The 20,420-nt window shown below is 39.5% G+C and overlaps 2 protein-coding genes across 3 annotated transcripts; one reads left to right on the plus strand and one right to left on the minus strand.

The window, feature by feature from the left end:
* The first annotated feature begins 1,864 nt into the window (after positions 1–1,864).
* LOC140143656 (uncharacterized) lies at positions 1,865–18,917 on the plus strand. Of its 2 annotated transcripts, XM_072165473.1 has the most exons (11): positions 1,865–2,241; positions 8,429–8,505; positions 9,236–9,423; positions 9,750–10,251; positions 11,907–12,056; positions 12,515–12,694; positions 13,545–13,713; positions 15,596–15,705; positions 16,133–16,254; positions 17,027–17,129; positions 18,690–18,917. In XM_072165473.1, exons 2-11 carry the CDS (start codon positions 8,478–8,480, stop codon positions 18,875–18,877), a joined length of 1,740 nt encoding a protein of 579 aa, XP_072021574.1. In that variant the 5' UTR covers positions 1,865–2,241; positions 8,429–8,477; the 3' UTR covers positions 18,878–18,917. The 2 variants fall into 2 exon arrangements, with proteins under 2 accessions (XP_072021574.1, XP_072021573.1); XM_072165472.1 differs by lacking the exon at positions 1,865–2,241 and having other exon boundaries at positions 8,348–8,505.
* On the minus strand, positions 5,835–7,534 carry LOC140143631 (uncharacterized). Its single transcript, XM_072165447.1, has 3 exons — positions 7,191–7,534; positions 6,527–7,011; positions 5,835–6,133 (listed from the first exon to the last, which is right to left on the minus strand). The coding sequence occupies exons 1-3, from the start codon at positions 7,532–7,534 to the stop codon at positions 5,835–5,837; spliced, it is 1,128 nt and encodes a 375-aa protein (XP_072021548.1).
* Positions 18,918–20,420: the final 1,503 nt, after the last annotated feature.

Below are 20,420 nucleotides of genomic sequence, written 5' to 3' on the forward strand. Positions count from 1 at the left end.
AAACCACTGTAATGTTATCCAATGCTCTTGTTATTCCCCACTTTGATTATGGAAGCATGGTCTGGTCAAATTTTAGTGTAGAGTACCATGGTACTTCATAATAATTTAGCTAGAATAATTCTCTCAGCAGATATAAGGACACCAACTAATGATTTTACAATGAATACATTGCAGTGGGTTAAACTTGATCAAAGATGGCATAATACTCTATTAATGACTGTTTTTTGTTTAAAGAATGAATATCCATCATACTTATCTTCTCAATTTGATTTTGTTCATGATAACCATAATCATATAACTAGAAATCATACTTCTAATACATTGATTGTACCAAAATTTAAATCAAATTCAGGTCAACGTACTTTTCATGTCAGGGCAGCCTATGCATGGAATTATTTGCCACCGACAGTAAGAGCTCAGATGGAAAATATGACTTTAGGCCAATTTCAATCAAAAATTAAAGAAATTTAGGCCTGTCTTTATCTATATTTGATTCATTTACTTGCTTGATTTTTGTATATAAATATAATTGTATTTATGTATTTTGAATCATGGTATTTATAATTATCTAGATGGGATATATCTTGTAGTTGATGATACCATTATACTTATTTGTAATATATTGTAAATAGGCTACATTTTGTAAATATTGTGTATCGTAATATATTTTGTTGCTATATAACATGTATCAATGAGGGCCTGCTTGAAAAGCAGTGCTTGTCACTGAAGCAGTATAACCCTCAATAAAGAAAGAATAAATAATAATAAATAATAATAATAATAATAATGATCCACAGCCTCACTGATCCCCCACCTTTTCTCAAAAAAAGTTGAGATTTTTATACCACTATAATGTTTATGTACCAAAAATGTCTTGCAGATTTTAAAATTCGTTTAGCAAAAATATCGTCAAATTTGAATTTCGTTCTGATCTGGGGTCTGGCATATACCAGAACAAAATACAACAGTGGCCTATTTGTGGCTGTGTAATACTCACAGAGGTCGGTATACACTAAAATAAAACATCTTTGGTAATACTACACATAAATCATGCATAACTCGCAAGCACAAAATCGGAATCAACTGAAATTTTGGGAATAAGCTTTTTTCGTAGATATCTACTGTAAAATGTCATAAAAACTGAGAGGATGCTAGGCGGGATGCTAGGATCACGAAATCCTCCTTTAATACATTTTCAGAGCCTGACTCTGGACTCTGAGCAGACTTGAGGTTTTGACTTTTGAAACCTACATTTTGGTCAAATGTGCTTGGATAGATGTTCCACATTCGCCTTGCTATAACATTGATTGTGTTATCTGTGATAAAAAGTGTTTTTAGAAGTGTTATGTTAGCTTTCGTTTGATATTTAAAAAAAATCTGATTGGATGAAGGGAACACTTCATTCAAAGAGGCCAATTTTCAGCTAGAAGGTCCGCAGCTCTTACATTGCTATGCACTCAACCGTGTAGTGTAATCAAAGACTGCGGAGACAATTCACTGCTTACTTGAGAGCTCTGAGTCTTGGACGAAAATGTGTGCTCGATCAGGTGTATCGAGGTCAGTGTGGTAAATAAGCAAAAATTACCACGGGCCATTTGGGCCCTTGTTCTTGAATCTTTGGGGGCCCTCACAAACTTTTGCGGGCCCGGATAAATTGACTTTAGTTTCTAAATTCTAAACTTGAATTTACAAAGTCAAAACATACTAAATTTATAGCAAGGGAAATATTTTCACAGAAAGTATATTTAAATTTACCAAAATAAAGTTGGGAGTAGTAATTTCCCAGCTAAGAAACCAGGGCAGAGCCGTCAGCCAGAGTATTTTAGTAATGGATTATGGAGGTCGACTTTCACGGTCAGGGAGGTCGAATTGTCCGTTGGTCGACTTGTCACGGAGGTCGAGTTCTCAAAAGTCGAGTTGTCCGAAGGTCGAGTCGTTTTCTATGTCCATGCGCATATGATGTGCAAGGGCAGGGGGGAAGACGGAATGAAAACAACTGATTCGGGCTTTTGATTTTAACATTTATACTTGAAAGTACTGATACGTTATCTATTTTTTTGAATGCCTCTTAAAAGCATAGAGTCCGTTCAGAAACCAATCGCTAAATCGTGGAGGTAGAAATACTCATGGGGAAATACTAGAATAGATACTAGATAGATCTTAAAAGTTAAGCTTACTGGTAATGGTTTGCTCAATGAGAAGCGGCTACGGGACGCCAGGTAACCTATTAGTAAATACACGGTAAGCAGTATTAAATTAGGGGTTCATTCATATATTTTCATGACTAAACGATTGTTTATGCCCGAGGGCTTTAGCCCGAGGGCATAAACAACGTTTAGTCATGAAAATATATGAATGAACCCCGTTCATACATACGCAACATTCTGCTTGCTGTTATTTCCCTTCAGAACTAAAAATACCATCATTTTAAACTAAAACTACCAGTTCCTTATCATTTTTAACAGTTTCTCCATCGCTAATTGTAAGAAAACGTTTTCTTGCTCAGTCCATCGTGCTTGGACGCGCGCGAACATCGCTCGCGCTTTGTAAATAACTCGCGAACAAAGACGCGTAATATCCTACTCGCGAGGGTCCATCAGATCTCGCGCGGCTTGTTTATGACCGGAACGCCGGGCATAAACGTTGTTTATGCCCGCCTATCGACCAATCACGCATGCTGTTATATAGCGAGTATGTATGAATGCTGGTTTCATATTGCTCGAGAACTCTAGCTTCGAATTTGCACACGATAGTTACGCATTCGATGCTAGAGTACTTTACTATGGTTTTTCGGTTGGACAGCGGTGCAATTTTTAACACCGGAGGTTATTTATTCTGTTAATGTTGAAATTTGAATGAAAGTTATTTTGATGAGTCAACTGTATCTTTTGAGCAAGATTTGCGTATTTTGGACTGTCTAAAATTTTGCTGAAGTGTAATTTTAGCAACATTTTTGATGCAATCGCTTGTCGTGATCGGCTGTGTTTACTTCTGACCTTCCATTGCTTTACAAGGTGTCATGCTTCAGCGGATCCGACTAGATTTTGAATGCAAAGGTCTCTAGCCTAGAATGTGAAGCTATCGGTGAGCAAATTCTTGGCTAGAGTTCTCGAGCAAGTTTCATACTACCCTGCCGCTTGCCGCTGAGCGGTGTGGTGCACGTGCATTGCAGACAAACGGACACAATCAAGGCTTGTCATTGGTTGAAACGACCTGCCACTTCCGCAGCGGCAAGCGGCAGGAAAGTATGATGAGCTTAAGCCGTTGGCCACTATCCTGTCAATCGACATCTATAGTAGGAATTCCAATTGAATGAACGCAGCTTTCAACAGCTGTACTCAATCCAACCGCGATTGTATCGCGTATTTCAAACTACAACGCAAACGCACGACCTTTGACAATGGCAATGCTAACTAATCACGAGTGCGTTGGCATGGTTGGATTCACTTCCAAGTTACTGACGCACAGTCGCACTCACTAGCGTACATCGCACAGTGTACGCAAACGTTTGTCAAGCTATTGAAAGCTGCGTTCATTCAATTGGAATTCCCACTATAATTGGGGGGGTTTAGCTTTAGGGTCAGGTGGGTCAGGGTTAGGGTAGTGAAAATACAGACTCAATACCTTTGGACGAATTTGTAGTAATTTCTGTGTTGAAAAATGTCCGGTACTTGCCCGGTACAAACACATTGCTTCAGTCCTGGTAATGAATATTTCTTCCGTAATGCATACATGTGGGCGTCGCGATGATAGTCTCCTATACAACCAGATTGTGTCGGCCTGAGTCCTGACAAACCCCTGAGAGTACTAAATAAGAGAGGCGCTACTCGATCGCTAAAGTGAGGACAGCGTGAGCTCGGTACCTGCGTAAAAGTCTGTTCGACATTTGAAGGTGACTGTGAATATGTAATGATATGAATTGAGCTATAATGTGACGTAGCTTCGAAAAGGATGATTGACAACGCCGTATATGGTTCATTGGGCGTGGGCGGAGCTATTATGCCCATATTAGGCTGTTGTTGTGCAGACTACCTGGCGAGCTGTAGCTGCTTGTGTGTGCTCGAGAAGTCTACACACGGTTCAGAGAAGAACGGCATTCCCTTGCTCAGATTGATGCTAGCGCCCTGTTAATGTAGCCTTTCTGAAAGGCCCGTTGGTTATTTTCCCACATAAATATTGTATCAGTAAAAATACCCAGTAGTAAAATAGCGCCGCCGCTGCAGGGAAATCTCAGAAATTGGAGTAGAAAACATTATTAACAATATTTAAAAGGGGTGCAAATCCTCCGATTTTGGTTTTCGCGACGTCCGCAGAAACTTTGATTCGGTGTAGAAATAAGGGATCATTCCGTGATAGCCATCTGGGCTATCCAGCCATATTTTCTGATAGCCCGGAAGGAAAATTAGTAGCTCAAGAGAAAAGACGGTGCGTAAGCTAAATTAATTGAACCAAGCATTCACCGATTATTCAATTAGGGCCCAAGTGAAGAAGATATTAATTTGCGAACACATTCTTTTTGTCTTTACTCCATTACATTATGGTTAGGGTTAGGATTTAGAGTTGTGATTTGTTTGGTGTTCTCTTACACGAAGGATAACCCAATTTACTTAATAAATTGCCATGCATGTGAAATTTAAACATGGCAGTGAGTATCAATAACCCATTTGGCTACATGGGCTTAAAATCTAATAGCCCAACTGAAAATATAATAGCATTGGCTATTGGGCTATCGCTTATTTCGACCCCTGCTTTGATTTTGGAGCTTTGGCATAGCATCGCCAAAACTCCGAAATTGGAGTACTCAGATGTTGACTCTGCCTGGGCAGTCTGGTTTGATATGTTCAACGGGGCATGCATGTGATAATCATGCCCCAATTAGGGAAAAGAAGATTAGAGGATACCTCCCTGAATGGGTAACTACTGACTTCCTGAAGCTCACTAAAGATAAAGAATTCTATTATGATAAAGCTCATAAAACTAATGACCTCCTTGATTGGGATAAAGCCAAAACTATTCGCAATAAAGTCAATAACCTAAGTAAAAGTCTTAAGAAAAATTACTACAACACAGAGATTGAAAATAACTTGCACAATTCTAAGAAATTATGGAAAACCATTAGGAAGGTTATTCTTCCTTCCTTCCTTCCAATACTGTGCTGCTCTCAAATGGCTGAGAATAAACGCACAACGTGTGTGGGCATGCGACGCATAAGACAACAGGAAAATTGAAGACGGGTGCATGTATATACAGGTGCGAGTAAAAAGGCTGGTGATGAGGTTACTTCAGACGGGCATCCCTCAGAGCAGACTTGAAGCAGTTGAGGGATGGGTATGCAGCTGGGTCTACTGGTAGACGGTTCCACTCCCGGATGTTGCGAGGGAAGAATGAGCTGGTATACGCTGAAGAGTGGGTACGTGGAAGGAAGAATCTGGAACTGTGGCCTCTGGTGGACGATGCAAGTTGAGACATGTAGTGGTTCCAGGGGATGTCGACCAGGTTGTTACTGATTTTATACATCATGTGCAGCCTACTCTGAAGACGGCGTTCCTGGAGTGATGTCCAGCCAATATGTTTCAGCATGGTAGAGACGCTGCTATACTTGCTGTAATCCGCCATGACGTACCGAGCTGAGCTGAGTTGGACTTGTTCCAGTTTACTTGTATTTCTCTGTGTGTGGGAGTCCCATGATGTAGCAGCATATTCTACTGTTGGACGGATGAATGTGGTGTAGACAGCTTCCTTGACCTTGCGACTGCCATGGCTCAAGTTTCTAGAGAAGAAGGCTCTGGTACAGTTGGCTTTTTTTGTGATGGTGTCGATATGGGTGTTGAAGCTCAACCGAGAATCCAGGCTGACTCAAGGTACTTGGCAGAGTTGACAACTTCAAGATTGTGGCCATGGATGGTGTAATTGGCTGGAATTAGTTTACGCTTGTTGGTAATCTGTAGTACTTGACACTTGGAGGCATTGAAGCTCATGAGCCATTTCCGCTCCCATTCCTGTAGAGCATCTAGGTCTTGCTGGAGGCTAGCTGAGTCGTCTGTAGTAGAGATGGAGCGATACAGAACGCTGTCATCAGCAAAGAGTCTGGTGGTAGATGTGGTAACACAGTCAGGCAAATCATTGATGTAAGCTAAGAAGAGAAGGGGCCCAAGAACGCTGCCCTGGGGCACACCTGAGGTGACAGTAGATTCAGTGCTTCTCTGGCCATCCACGACAACAGACTGGGTGCGATTCTAAAGGAAGTTGGTGATCCATTTCAGGGTCTGGCCTCTAACACCATAATGGTGGATCTTCTTCAGGAGGTGGCGATGGGACACTTTGTCGAAGGCCTTCTCAAAATCAAGCAACACCAGGTCGATCTGTGCCTTGTTGTCCAAGCCCTTGGCTAAGTCCTCTACAGTGACGATCAACTGGGTCTCGCATGATCTACGCTGGCGGAATCCGTGTTGAGCGTCAGATAAAACGTTGTTGGCAGAGAAGTGGCGGATTACGGCACAGTGAATTATGTGCTCACATAACTTACACAGCACAGATGTTAGAGAGATTGGCCGGTAGTTTGCAGCCTCAGAACGACTTCCCTTTTTGAACAGGGGGACGATATGAGCCTTCTTCCAGCTGGATGGTACGGTGCCTTGGTTAATTGATGCCTGAAATAACAACTTAACCGCTGGTGCAATCTCTTTGGCTGTTTCCTTCAAGAGCATGGTAGGAATCCCATCAGGACCAGGTGCAGAGAAAGGCTTCAGATTTTTAAGAAGCTTGATGACTCCATTAAGGCTAACATGAATGTCATCCATGGAGGGATGCTGGCTCTCTCCCAGGTCGGGGATAGGTGCACCATTGTCTCTGGAGAACACAGATGTGAATTGCCTGTTGAGGATGTTCGCCTTGGTCTTTGGGTCGGTGTGTAAGTAACCGCCATCCTTCAGAGGTGCGATACCAGAGCTGTCACATCGCTTGGACTTAACTAGAGCGCCTAGCTTCTTACTCCTGTTGCCTGGTTCACTGCTGATGATGTCGTGAACATAATTATTGTAGACTCTTCTACAGGTGCGTTGGGCATAGCCTTTAAGGCGTTTGTATCGCGACCAGTCACATTCTTTATTGGTGCGCCTGGCTTTGGTGAAGGCGCGACCCTTGCGCCTCAGAGCACGCTTGGTTTCAGCATTAAACCACGGCTGATTCACTCTGGTGCAACTGAGCTTGGATGGTACTCCTGTTGAAGCACACTAGCCAGATTCTCCACAGGTGTTGAGGTGTTGTGTTCAGATGTGAACTTCTCTGATACTGCGCTAACTCTCTGGCGAATGTCCACAAGGTCGGCTTTCTTCCACAGGAGAATTTTCCGCTGGACAGGTTTCCTTCTGTTAGCTCTGACATTGGCATCCATAAAGACGAGATCATGGTCGCTCAGGCCAGGTAGACTAGCGCATGTATTGGTGAGTGATGGTCTGTTGGTCAAGATGATGTCGAGGGTGTTGTCACCTCTGGTTGGAAAATCGACCATCTGCTCTAGGCCAGTGGAAGTCATGAGTTGCAAGAAGGATTGGTTCAATGCAAGACGGTACTGGTATGAGATGATGCTGTTTGTACTCCAATCGATGTCAGGAAGGTTGATGTCTCCGGAAATCTGGGGCAACCAGGATTGCTAATGCACAGATGGCTGATGGTGCTAGTTAACTCTTCCATGTATTGGAGGTCCTGGTAAAAATAAGAGTTCATTAGCTAAAATTAAAGTTAATGATAAAGTCACTACTAATGACAAAGATACTGCTAATGTTTTTAATGATTACCGTATTTCGTCAAATAAACGCCCCCGGGGGCGTTACATTTTCCCATGGGGGCGTTTATTAGAGGTCATTTTTAGCACGACAGTTCCCATTAAAATCATTAGGTAAGCTTAAAAGTCACGCTATAATGACGAACTATGAACTTTTGACACTGACTTTTGGTTCACTTCCGGGTTTCTGATGCAGATTTTCGCCATTTATTGCTGCTATTACCGACCATGTGAGCAACTTGGTAAGCTTACTACACAAGATAGCATGGAAATATCGGAATTTTAGAAACATCTTGGTTGAAAAAAGTGGGGGGGGCGTTTATTTGAGGGGGGCGACTATTTGACGAAATACGGTATCTTACTTGTCACCAATGCGCCATAATTTTTGAGAAAAATGCAAAAATGGGCACAAAATTGGCCAGGGGTGTAGTACACCCTTAATTAGTTGTTAGTTCATTAATAACAAGCATTGAAGCAGCATCGATGGTCGATCCAAAGATCAAACAAATTTGTTTCTGGAATCTGGTGCCTAATTTTCATCAGGGATGTGAGAGTCGCATCCCTGAGTGTTTTCATGGAAAGATTTAAATCTAGAATTCTTTTCTTTTCTCTGTCCTTTCCATTATTCTATATTTATCCCAGCAGATACCAAATATTTCTTAAGGAACTGAATTTACAGTACTAGAAATTCAAGATGCAACAGGAGGGATCACCCAATCAAGGTATTGATTAAGTAAATTTGTGTGGCAAGTTTTCCATTTTACAGAAAACAGGAAAAAATCACAAAATTGGATGCCAAATTAAGCTTATAATTGTCTATATTGAATGTACATTCAGCAAAAGGCCCTGCAAACCTCATATTTTACTATTTTCTTCAATTCCTTTATTTACTTGCCTTTGGGCCAGGGGTGTGAGAGACCAGCTTTTAATCTGTTTCCATGTATTTTTTTTCCAACTTCCAGATTTTTTTCTACACTTGTTGTGTACAAAAGTATACGTATGGTTTAAATAATTTCAAATTTGTTTAGCTGTTCCAGATATTTTTTCAAAGACACCCTCTCATGCCTGCTTTGGGCCCATTAGTATGGTACTCCTAAAAATCAAATGAAATTGACTCTTTTTTCAACCATCTCTCACGATTTGTAAAAACAGAAGTCGTCTTGGGTTGGGTGGTTGGTTGAAGATTCAAATTGTCTGTGTTCTCCAGTGGTCTCACCAAATTTCATGAACCTGCACCAATGTATGATGATTTGAGTCAGGGTTGGCACAATTTAAATCCCCCTGATGACCTCAAAATGACCCTGATTTTTGTTTAGTCATTCATTTCTAGTTACAGTCACCCACCAAGTGTAGTTACTTGGTCAATGGTGGGGGCGAATAATGGAAGAATAAACACCTCTGGATAACACTTGACAAGATGTGACATGTACGATTCAATTTGTTTTTCCACAGATGAAACACCAACCACTGTTAACATTCCAGTGCAAGGAACGGCAAGTAACCAAGTCAACACATCATGTCAAGTAACAAATGTGACAGGAAACCAGACTATTGTACAAGGACCCCAGTACAACATAGGCACCATGATATTAAGTAGGGATAACTCAGCTTCAAGTTCTAGTCAATCAACTCAAACTGAGGTATGTTGTTCCTTGTAATAATTATTCTTGCAATGTGTCATGTCAGTTGCCGTAATTTGTTGCTTCTCCAGAAAAATACCCCCACATCAGCCTTTAATGGCAACGTCTAAGTGATGTCTCACAATTCCAAAAAATATTATTTTTTTGGATTAAAAATATTGTCCTGTTTTGCCAAATGATACATGTACATAGCTAATCCTAATCTTCTACATGTATTTAGCACTAACTGGCAAAAACAGTCAAATTAATGTTTTTGCAATTTGAGCTGACCAAATATTCATCCTCTGTAGTCATTCCCCCACCTAATGCACTGATGTACCCTTTAGATTACAGAGAATACTGAAGAAGGAAGCAGCGGAATGGAAGGATTGCAAGATGTCAATGAAGAAGTCATTCCTGAAGAAACAGGACAAGAATCAATGCCATTTTCACTTCACCAGGATCTAGAAGAAGAAGCAAATATCAACATTCCAAGTTCAGATTCATCCAATACACTTGTAACATCTTCAGAAGCAAATTCTGACTCTCATCCTGCCTCCTCCTCAAGCATTAATATTACTGGATCCAACAATGTTGTTGTCCTAATCCAAGGATCAGATAATAAGCTTCGTCTTCCTAAGGCATATGCTGCTCATCTTTCAAGTAAGAGAGATGGTGATGAGGAGGAGGATGGACATGATGACAAGAATGAAGTTGCTGCTAGTAGCAATCTTGATGACCTTGATGCAACCGATGATGGTAGACCAGAGGGTCTAACTGTTCACACCAAAGGAATTAGTTATGACAAAATCCAACTAGGTGAAAGCTTACTGGACATTACATCTCAAGGTATGTGGATAATGGGCTATTCCAGTAAAAATTCACCACACTATGGAAGATATGGCCTTAATCTTCCACACAGGGTGTGAAGTTCAAATGGGATTACCGGAAACTATGACTCCATTTAAAATCTACACCCCTGTGTGGGAGGTAACCCCCGGAGGTTAAGGTCATTATACTGAGAATTTCTATCAAATGAACACAGCTGCACAACATCGTGACGACTGTCTCGAGTGTGTGTGACGCGCAAGTAAAACCAACCATGCCAACTCACTTGTGATTGGTTAGTATTTTAATTATTGTATCCAAGGTTGTGTGTTTACGTTGTAGCTTGAAATATGCTATACAACCGTTGAACCGTGGTTGGCGGTCGGTCAGTCCAATACTGCTGTTTCACACGCACTTGTTCAAGCTCATAATACGTCTGCATGTTCTTTGTGAATAGGGATCACAATGGACCATCCACAAAGGACATACTATTGGCTTGTACAGGTGCGTGGCAAACAAAGAACATCAACTGAGCAGCCAGTATGTCATGAAACTACCAACTTGCAACTTTACGCTCATTTCGTGGTAACAGGTCTCATATGCCAATTTGGCCAAGCTGCATGAAATCTTTTCATAACTGAAGAAATACATTGTAAGGTCATAATCTATTATGAATAGAGAGGGCGGCCTATCTGCTGTGTCCTAACAGGACATCAGTCAATATGTGACATATTGGCCGTGCGACATTTTTGAGAGAATAAAATCATTACCTGTTCAATTCGCTGTCAGATCCGCCATGAGCTGTTGTGGCGTGTGGTGGTGAACTCAACGACATGTAATCATGGGTGTGCGCTGGTTCGAATCTGAACAGTTCTTTTTTTTCTCTCCTTTATTATAATGCCAGTTTGTCTGAGCTTCATTTTCCTTAGTCGTAATCTATTGAATGAAAAATTAAATGCGACTTGATTATTAAACTCCATCTGATACTCTGATACGATTACAATAGAGGTAGTCATTGTGACGTCAACACTGCCATCTTGTGGGTACGGAGTGCCTTGATGCTAAGATCACCGCATTGACGCCTGACTGAAGAGGTGCGTCACACGCTGCGAAGTCTGCATAATCGGGGCGTAATGTCTTACGCATGACATGCAGAACAACGGTACCCACAAGATGGCAGATCCTGCGGAAAAGGCTGACGGCCTCTATACATACAAACTGCATTAATTTCATTATGTATTGTCTTCACAGTATAAACACTGAATTGCAACAAGTTTACAATTATAACATGAATGTATATAAAAAAACAAGATAAACACCCAAATTTACTTGCACACCCCTTCTTACATTTATAACCACACATACACCACTATTCACCCCTACACGCTCCTTCCTTCAAACTGAAATCCACCCCACACATCTATTATCCATACTCACAAAACCTACTTCACTCACTCAATAAATGCTTATTCACATTCTGTTTTAAACTATACAAAATAAAAATGCATGGAAATTAACTGATTTTATTCAAAAGACTTAAAATCAATGAGATATGTGATGGGAACATACAGGAATTGGGGGCTAGGTGGCTGCAATGTGCTACAAATAAGCTGAATATATATATATTATACTCAGGCACTTCTTGCACTACCATCTGCATTTTATCTTTGATGTAGATACCACACCAACTCCAGACTCTGCTCCTGTGTACCCATTTTCAACTCCTCCTGTGGCATACTCACATGTATCAACTGTTTACTCACCAACTCACACCACAGACTCTGATTTGTCCGGATCTGATAGTACTGCCAGACTTGCTGCAATAGGTATTCTTAAAAAGCTAAAAATAAATTCAAAATTTGATCACCCGAACCTGTCTGTGCCATGGGAGATGACCCCGTCAGAACTCATGGCCTCAGTTTCTTGCCAGTTTGCGAAAATCAAAAACCATCTGAGTCACTTCACTTACTGTATGATTAATGGAAGAAATTGATTCTTGCAACAAATATTACGGGAATCGATTCAGTGATTCTCGTGGAATGTGAGGCACTGGAACTCCCCCATTCCTGTCAGTAAAAGTCCAAAATTATGAAACTTTTCTCTTTTTTAGCAATTTTGCACAAAAAATTATGTTGATTTTTGCTACTAAAAAATTCACTACCCCAAAGATATCTTCTGTTCTGGTGCCACCACTGCTAAACCCTAATCTAAAGCAAGTGGTGTAAAGGGTATTTCCTACATTTTCTAGGCATGCATTTAAGATGAAATGTTCTTTTCTTTTAAGATGAGAGTGAGGTTCCATCACCCACGTCAACAGATGAGTGGATGACGTCCCCATCTGTCTCTGATATCAGCACAATTACTTCTCCTGAGAACAGAAGTTATTCTCCCACTACACCTGTCCAGTCAGATTGGATGTCAGGTCCGTCTACACCTGATTCAGAGAATCCACCTGACTCTCCAGGTATAAATACTTTTTCTCCTTTTCACTTTTCTTTTTTCCCCATTTTATTACTAATTCATTATAAATTTCAAAGAGCAATGTTTTCAGTGGTCAGTATATAGTTTGATGTGCACTTAGAGCTCATCAGGCATATAAGTAGGCTGCGCTATAGCAGGCCCTGCCATGTTCTGGCTCCACTAGTTGATGTATCAGTTGGCATAACTTGCTGGTTTCTGCAAGTTCTTCACATGATGCAGAGGTCATTGAATTGTAGCCCTGAAACCACAAGTCATTAATACATTAATATGTATTTACATAATTAGCTCAAGGGGGAATATTTTGGCAGGAAGATGCAGCATTGCCTCTCTTGGTGTTTCCAATGTGCTGCCCATAATCAACAAGACCTGATCCAGAGTACAGCCAGCCCATGCTGCTATGATAGTGATTGTATGCCTATTACGCCATTGTTTTGCATGCTGCTATAAATCAGTGATTTATTCAGGTTTGTTTTTGCCTTTGTACAAGGCGGGAGCAGATGACTGATGGTGCTCACAGCCCATAGGGATTTCCAATGCAGTCCATAAACACAAAGCCCTAACAAAGCACAAGATTGTTATTTACAGAACCAAATAAATCTCAAATGGCTAGTAGGGCTTACTGGAATTGCAAGGGCTGCAGTGTTTTTCAGGTTCTGTAGCATGCAAAGGAGTCCTGACATGACTGCTCATGTACACAATGTGGATGGTGCAGTGGTTAGGGTACTTGGAGTGTTAATTAGAGAGACTGTAGCACATAAATTTGAATTGTCAACTAATCTAGATATATATGACCAATTGAATCTAATTAAGAGTACTTACCATTATACATACAGGAGAAGCTGAAACACCTTGGGAGATCATGGTGCGTGGGGAGCAGGCACGTGAAGCCTACGTGAGAGCTTGCCGCCTTGGAACCAAGAAAGTTTACCGCACTAGACTGATGTTGGTGGGACAAGAGAGAGTGGGGAAAACAAGTTTGCTGAAATCATTGGTGGGAAAAAAGTAAGTTTTACATAATCCTGTCATAGTTATAATCAAGATTATATTGAAACAAAATAACCTTTACTTTGTAAATCAAAGTGAAAAACAGACAAACCGTTCTTGTAGTTTACTATTCCACAACCTCAAGATTCAGCTCATTTTACTAACTAATTCAACTCCTTTACATGTGTAGCAAGTGTAGTATATCTTTTTTATTGGTAGCCACATGGTTTATTGACTTGAATTATGATGGGAATACCAAGTCCGACCCTTACTAAGTTAGTAATTTCAAGAGAGCAATTATTATGTATATAGTACATAAGTTAAACTGGACTTTAGCTAAGGAAAATAACATTATTTCCAACCAATTCAACTCAATGCCAAAATAATTTCGCCAAATGTCATGCTAAAGGTCTAGGGTAAAAGGACACTCAAACATCTGTGATTTTTTAAAGTCCACAGGGATGCTTGTTATGGAAGGTGTGCTTATTAATTATTATGTTAAATACTCTACTTAGAAATGTAGTTAGGAATGTGTGCATTTATGTTTCCTGATTGTTTATCATTACTATTTATTTCATACTCTTTGACAGGGCATAATTTAGTGATCAGATTTTGCGTAGCAAAAGTGCTATGCAAAATTCTACTTGTATAGCAGTTTCTCAAGTTTGAGTAGCAGATTTAATTCCCTCCCGATTTTAGGAATATTTTTAAAGTTTTCCTAAAAAATATATCTAGAAACACATCGGCAAAATTCAAGAACAAAGATGGCCGTTTTCATAGCGATCCTGTGTGCACACACGGCAAAATACAAGGCAAAATACTGCCAAAATTATGACCCCTGAAGGCAAATAACAAGAAAACATGGTAAATAATTAACACAAACTTAATTTTGTTGCATGCACATATCAATTTATTAGCTCTTATTGACAACAAGGTGAGTTTATAGTATGTCATGTTTTGTAAGTGGTAACATTTTGCATCGCAAAATATGCGATGCATCGAAAATAATGAATCGCAAGTGACCTAGATTGAGTAGCAAACTGCGATGCGATACCGACTAAATTATGCCCTGCTCTTTGATATGATTTGCCATAAGTTGCAGCTGCAAATCTTTCTAAGCAAATTAGATGTCATTTCACAGATTTATGAAATGAGCCAATGAGATATTGATGAGAAAGTAAAATCCTGAAAAAATCATACTCTCATTTCGTTTTCCCGTGGCATCAATTTGAAATTTAGGGGGGTCAACGTAAAAAATGTGTCGTAACGCGAAAGACGATGTTTGGAGGTCAATAAATGTATAAAGGGAACCCCCTACAACTTTGAAAAGTATGAATCCTGGGCCCATTCCTGGGGTACTTTTTTGTGTATAATTCAAATCTGCCATCAGAAAATTGGTAACTCCTTTACTTTAAGAGATATAGGGCCCTCAAAATGCAACTTTGTCCATCCAGGACCAACTTTGGGGGTCAGAATTTTACTGTCCATTTTTTGCCAGTCAGAGCCCTTTGGTAGGACATGACTCTTATCCCATATTGAGCCTATTAGAATCCTTTTAGCTGAGATATTACCCATGCAAAACCTCAATTGTACATCGTCTTTCACGTTGCGACACATTTTTTTACGTTGACCCCCCTAAATTTCAAATTGATGCTACGGGAAAACAGGATTTTACTTTCTCATCAATATCTACCACCACACAGAAAAAAGAAAAAAATTGAAGAGGTGCTGCGGTGCACATCCCTGGAGTTGACATGGAATGGCTCAAATAGATATATTGCTAAGATGCCAAAACCTCAATTTTCACATTTTTGGACATTGCCATAATTTTTTAGCATCAACCCACAGGGTTAGAGTTAGCATTGAAACCGTTTTCATCCTTGGCATGTTAATTTTGCAGGCATGATGAAAAGGAAGAAATAACAGATGGTGTCGACACAACCACTTCATGTAAGGTGCCCATGACAGACTGTACTCTACCATGGGAAGTACAGCACTCAGACAAAAAAGGTAAAAATGTGGATTCATTTGAATTGATCTTTTAAAAAGTGGGGTGGTTTACATGTATGACATAAAATAATAATTATTATGGCAAAATAACTTGGTGATGTATGCTATAATCAGGGCATACAAACATGACAAAGATATGCTGAGTTATTCCATATAATAATCAGGACCTTCCCCAGTGGCATAGCCAAGGATGGAGACAGGGAGTAGTCTAAAGGGAAGTCTAAAGATTTTTAGACTTCTTTTTACTTAAATCCCATTTTCATCAATTTTGCCCCTTGCAAGTTACCCCTTCTGAAAAGGTCCTTGCTATGCCACTGACTGCCCTTCATATAAAATAAAGCTGAAATTGTTAGTGTTTACTTCACCCCGCAAAACCAAACATAACATTCATCGATACGCTAATTTAATTTCTTTGGCTTTGCATTAGATCGGGTACGACATGTAAGTAGACAGTACAACAGAGCAGTTGGATCATCCATGGCACTGGAATTACTTGAAATGAATCAGAGTGAAGAAGATGTAGAGACAGAACAGGACAACTCTCAAAAGGTACAGTCAACAACCCATGCAATCAATCTTCCCAGTGGGCACAGGTTAGGATTTCGACGATGTGTCAACGTTGAAACAACGTCGGAAGTTTCAACCTGTTTTCAACCTAAAAGTTAGTTGAAATCAGGTTGATATTTCATCGTTGATACAACGTTAAAATTTCAACCTGATCTCAACCAACTTTCAATGCAAAAATTAAGGAGGTTGAAATCAAGTTAAAGTCCTGATTTCAACCAGTCGAAGTCGAAATTTCAACCTGATTTCAACGTCAGGTGTGCCTATTGGGTTATCTATCAATCAAATCAATCAACTTCATACAACAGCTCATGCCCGAGTTCATGCTCAAACTTTTTGTGTTAAGGCCACCAACATCTGCCCTATAATGCTAATTTTTGAATGACACTCTACTGTAAAAATCCAATGTATATTTTTGAAACTATACCGTATGATCAAAACAGCACATATGTTCTGACGGATTTATATTTGCCTATATCTCAAATTAAGAAAAATAGATATATCGCTTTTTGCATCTGAACTAGTCACAGGTATGAGTAAGATTTAATCTTTCCCTAGAGAAGTCTTTCTCTAGGGAAAGATTAAATCTTACTCATGTTTACCGACCTAGAGTACCAAGTAATTTCTGATTGTTGATCATTTTGTGGAGTAGTTATTAGACTGAAGATTCCATACAGAAAGTGTTTGACTGTCCCTTTAAGATTTGTAGATGTTGTCATTATTTAATATGTAATCCAATTAATATTTTTACACATAGGTTGAAACCCCCAACATTACACCATTATCAAGTCTTGAGATGGAGGAAGATGAGGACAACAACCAATCATCACAGTTTCAGCTGTCACAGTCACCAAGTAAAGGTAAGGGCATTACCAATTATTATAAAACTGTATTGCATACAAGGTGCAGACAAAATAGTGTCAATACTGTAGAGGAAAATACAGATTGATTCAAGATTTTTAGGAAATTATAACGTTCTGTTTTCATCCTGATCAATAAATCTTGTGCCAGTGTAATTGTGAAAGCAGGCAAGATTAGTGGTTTGAGAATTGCCTATAATCTTTTCCTGTAAACTTTTGATGAGAGCATATTTTAAGCGTACATCTGTATTTACTGTACTTGTCTCTGATTGGCTGCTGAGGCACTCGGCTGTTGCCAAGTAGAAATTTATGAATGAACTTTACACTGTAGGCACTCGTCAGCAAATTATAGTATATTAGTATAATGCATTTGTGACAACCTGTTGAATTTCAATTAGAGATTCTGGAGTCATTTATAAATATGCTGGGATGTTAATTAAAGATTGTGATAACTGTGTGTCTTTTGTTCCTTTGACAGTGTGGTCGTTTTGCTTCACAAGAATGTGTGGAAATATAAGTTTGCATCATATAAACTCAAATATTTTCAGCCTTGTGTATGTAATCTTTGCATGAATATGAATGAAGTGCATGATTGGTGTATTACTTTCTTGGTGAATCGCTAGTATAATTTCAAAATTAGTACCAGCTGTGAACATATATATCTTATAGCTAGTTCAATTAACAAAATAATGTTGCATCCATATCATTTATCCATTGCAGTATAATGAGAGAATGCAAATCAACTATGTTTTCATGTCACCCATCATGGAAAGGGAAATAGTATATCTCCAGACCCCCTATATGTTCAACTTCATTGTTAGGCAATAAATGTCAGTTGTGGTACCACAGTGGCCATTCCTCATCCCTCTCAACCCGATTTGGGCTTTACCAACCCAGTTTCCCATAGGCAATTGCCAAATTTTAGACAAATTATCAGATTCCTCCTGAAATTACTTTATACCCCATACTCCTTAGAAAACAATTATTTTGCCATAACTGAATCCTTGTGTGATTCTGCATATAATAGCACTAATAATGCAAAACTTTATTGCTCAGAACTCTCTACATTTGTGCTAAATTGTAAGTTAGGCTGCAAAAATGACAGATATTTTTATTCCCCATGTGTGACCTTCCAATATGCAGACCTGCCAACTGTCCCTCATTTTGAGGGACTGTCCCTCATTTGGGGTTTACCAAAGTGAAAATGAGGACAGTCCTGTTTTCTGAAAATTTCAGTGATGGCAAATTTAAATGAAAGAACAGCAGAAAATGATGAAAAAGTCACATTAAAATTTGCTATAGCATTCTCTTTAATCTATTGTGATAAATTCAGACCTGCAAAACCTTCTCTGAATTCTGAAAGTATTCCACACCTCAAGTCTCTGAATTTGCCGGTACCTGATTTGTGTACAGGTACAAGGTTTTGGTCTCAATGTCCCTCATTCTGACTTTCGGTAGGTTGGCAGGTCTGCAATATGGCACATTTCACAGCATCATATAATCATGAGTTATTCTTAACATCTTTTATCCATCACAATTTTCCTTTGGTTCATACTTCAGTCATAGTACCGCATGAAATCACAGAGGAAGCCTTGCAAAGATTAAACCAGGAATCATCTTTGCATGGAGAAGACCAGCAGAAATCAAAGGTGGACCGTGTCCTTGAATTCCAGTTTTGGGATTTTGCTGGTCAAGATATTTACTACACAACTCACCAGGCATGTACATGTCATTATATTTTCACATGAATTCATGGGTCTATTGATTCTTTGCACGGTCATTCCAAAGCCAGGTTCTACTTACAAAGTGTGTGTTTTGCTGTTTACGTTTTTCATATGCATACTTTAGATATCGTATCTAGACTTTGTAAAACATTCTGCGAGGAAGAAAAGAAAAACTTTTCTGCATACATTTGCACAGAGAACCTTGTTTTGATAGCAAAGATGGCTGCCCATCTGTAGGGTTAATAAGAATGATTATAATTGAAGACTAAATTAAAAAGACTAGTTTGTATCTGATGTCAGGGCAAAGGTGTGATGTTTTGGTTGCTGTCCTGCGCAGTACAGCACTTTTGGTATGGTTGACAGGATGTCATATGCAAAATAGTCTTTTTAATTTGGTCTTCAATTATATAAAGTGTCATTTAATTCCAATATTCCTTCATATGCATGCTAAATGTGTAATACAGGGTGTCTCAATAAAAACTTTCAATTTTTGATATGGTGTACTTTTTTGTCTCGCCTGATAAGGCAGGAGACTATATAATCACTTTTCCGTATGTATGTATGTGTGTATGTGTGTAGGGGTGTGTGTGTGTATGTGACAAATTTGGTTAAAGTTTTGGTTAAAGTTTGCCTTCCGCCTATTTTCTCGGAGACTAGGAGTCGCACGTTCCGCAAACTTGGTGGGTGGGTGCATCTTGACCCAAGACAGAACCGGTTTGTATTGGTTAGTGGGTCAAGGTCACTGAGGTCATGTAGGGGTCATCTGAGGTCAAATGAGTAAAAACTGTCGATAGGCATGAAACTTGGTTGGTACAGTCAACATTTAAAGCCAAATTTTTGGAAGGTCATTTCAAGGTCACCAGGGGTCATCTGAGGTCAAATTAGTAAAACTGTTGTATGGGCATGAAACTTGGTGGGTACAGTCAACATTTAAAGCCAAATTTTTGGAAGGTCATTTCGAGGTCACCAGGGGTCATCTGAGGTCAAATTAGTAAAACTGTTGTACGGGCATGAAACTTGGTGGGTACAGTCAACATTTAATGCCAAATTTTTGGAAGGTCATTTCAAGGTCACCGGGGTCATCTGAGGTCAAATTAGTAAAACTGTTGTATGGGCATGAAACTTGGTGGGTACAGTCAACATTTAAAGCCAAATTTTTGGAAGGTCATTTCAAGGTCACCAGGGGTCATCTGAGGTAACTTGGTGGGTACAGTCACCATCAGCCAGATAATCGTGCCCAGCCGATAACCGCCAAATTCATTTACCTCTACCAAAAGTAATCGCAAAAGCAGGTGGTCGCGAAAGCAGGCGAGACTCGTGGTTCGAGAACCGCCTTGTTTGTTGATGTGTTGTGTGGTGCAGTTAAACATTATTGTAAACTTAAATCAAAGCTCAAAGCTTGGAATTTTTTATTCCATACCATGGATCAGAGATGTCACATTTCCGGATTTATCCGGATTTCCGGATTTTGGGGATTAAAAAAAATTCGATTTTCAAAAAAAAATTTAAAAAATAAAAAATTAAATTTTTTTTTAAATTTTTTTTTTTAAATTTTTTTTTTTTTCGC

Source organism: Amphiura filiformis, unplaced genomic scaffold (assembly GCF_039555335.1).
Source record: "Amphiura filiformis unplaced genomic scaffold, Afil_fr2py scaffold_25, whole genome shotgun sequence".
NCBI lineage: Eukaryota > Metazoa > Echinodermata > Ophiuroidea > Amphilepidida > Amphiuridae > Amphiura > Amphiura filiformis.